We start from the raw sequence: 1,379 nt of genomic DNA, 5'->3' as shown, positions 1-1,379 counted from the left end.
GTTGGTTCGGATCATTGCTAAATTCACCAACATAAATATCCAAACATTTTTCCTATTATATGTACTCAGACAAACTCGGTAAAAGGTGCCCATCATTTTGTGATAGTAGGACTTGGGCAGTCTACAGTAATTCTTTATTCAGTACCTCTTTCTTCCTGCCACAAATAGACTATAATCCACTAATGCATTATAGAGTAAAATTTAACTTCAACACTACATGTAACACAAACTGACAGATCAGATCAGGCCACAACAGGTAAATTTTATGGATAACATCCTCTGAAGACAGCAAAAATGGTGAGATAGGACTGAAAAAACAAGATTTAGTAAAAAAAAAAAAAAACACACAACAAGATGGCCAAATTTTCAAAACAGACACCATAAATGTTTAGAATTAAAGTGACAAAACATGGTAGCACAGCCAACAAGTCATTCTATCCTGTATTCAAGAAAAGCTCTATTGTAGTAAAAGTGACACTAGAGTAGTATACTCATAATACTGGTATCGCTGGGTCCACCTCAATACCGGAATACAAAGGAAAACACATGAAGGAGGGCGAAATTTACCGAAATACAATATATTTTGATGAATAAACATTGCAGGTTGTCATCCTAGTATTTTGGCACAGAATAATCTGTATGTGGCCCTGGAATGATGAAATCGTCAAACAGCCTGGCCTGGCGGCCATGTTTGTTATCATTTGCAAAGGACAATGTTTGTTTAGCGGGGTCTGAGAAGTTGCATAACAAGAGAGGTGAAATCTAACGAAATTTAGAATGCTTTGACGAGTAAACAAAAGGGCTGTTACATTTTGGCATAAAACAATTGTATACATGGTACAGAGACATACAAGAAATCACAAAAAATAGAGCTTTTGTTGAGGGGAGAGCACTGATCAGTGATATCCAACAACGATCTTATGCCGTGTTTGCATCTTTCCAGCATTAGAACCTTGCCCCAATATGTTGGAAATCGTGAATAAAAGCCACTGCTTTTTCATTTTTTCCACGTCAGTCACATTCCCAATTTCGGTACAATCTCATCATGTTGACCAATCTGAAAGATTTTGAAATTCTCCCATTTTTTTTCTTTCTTCTGACAATCAGACAAAAATTAATGAGCATACTGATGTTATTCATAAAAATTACTTGATTTGGCCTCACTACAATTATTTTTAACAGCAGTGACCCGTAGCTTTGTCCGCATAGGTGTCACGTTGAAAAAAAAGATGAACAGACTGACAATTATCTGTGACGTACATAACAAGAGGTACAAAGGATGAACTCATTGAATGTCAGTCAAATCAGAATGAATGCATTTGCCCTGAGATATGTTTACCTTTCTGTCTAGGATCGAGTTGTGTTTGAAACTAAATATA

General features: G+C 36.0%; 1 protein-coding gene across 1 annotated transcript in view; it reads left to right on the top strand.

Annotated features, from left to right (window-relative positions):
* Window positions 1-6: 6 nt before the first annotated feature.
* Window positions 7-1,379, top strand: part of LOC118407344 — a gene marked incomplete in the record, with an annotated part of 4,480 nt that continues 3,107 nt past the window's right edge. The window contains 1 exon segment of the mRNA XM_035807808.1: window positions 7-1,352. Coding sequence (XP_035663701.1) covers window positions 1,332-1,352 — 21 coding nt within the window.

The sequence above is a fragment of the Branchiostoma floridae genome, unplaced genomic scaffold, assembly GCF_000003815.2.
Source record: "Branchiostoma floridae strain S238N-H82 unplaced genomic scaffold, Bfl_VNyyK Sc7u5tJ_1319, whole genome shotgun sequence".
Classification (NCBI taxonomy): domain Eukaryota; kingdom Metazoa; phylum Chordata; class Leptocardii; order Amphioxiformes; family Branchiostomatidae; genus Branchiostoma; species Branchiostoma floridae.
Note: the sequence above shows the minus strand (reverse complement) of the source record. Positions and strands in the feature narration are given on the sequence as shown.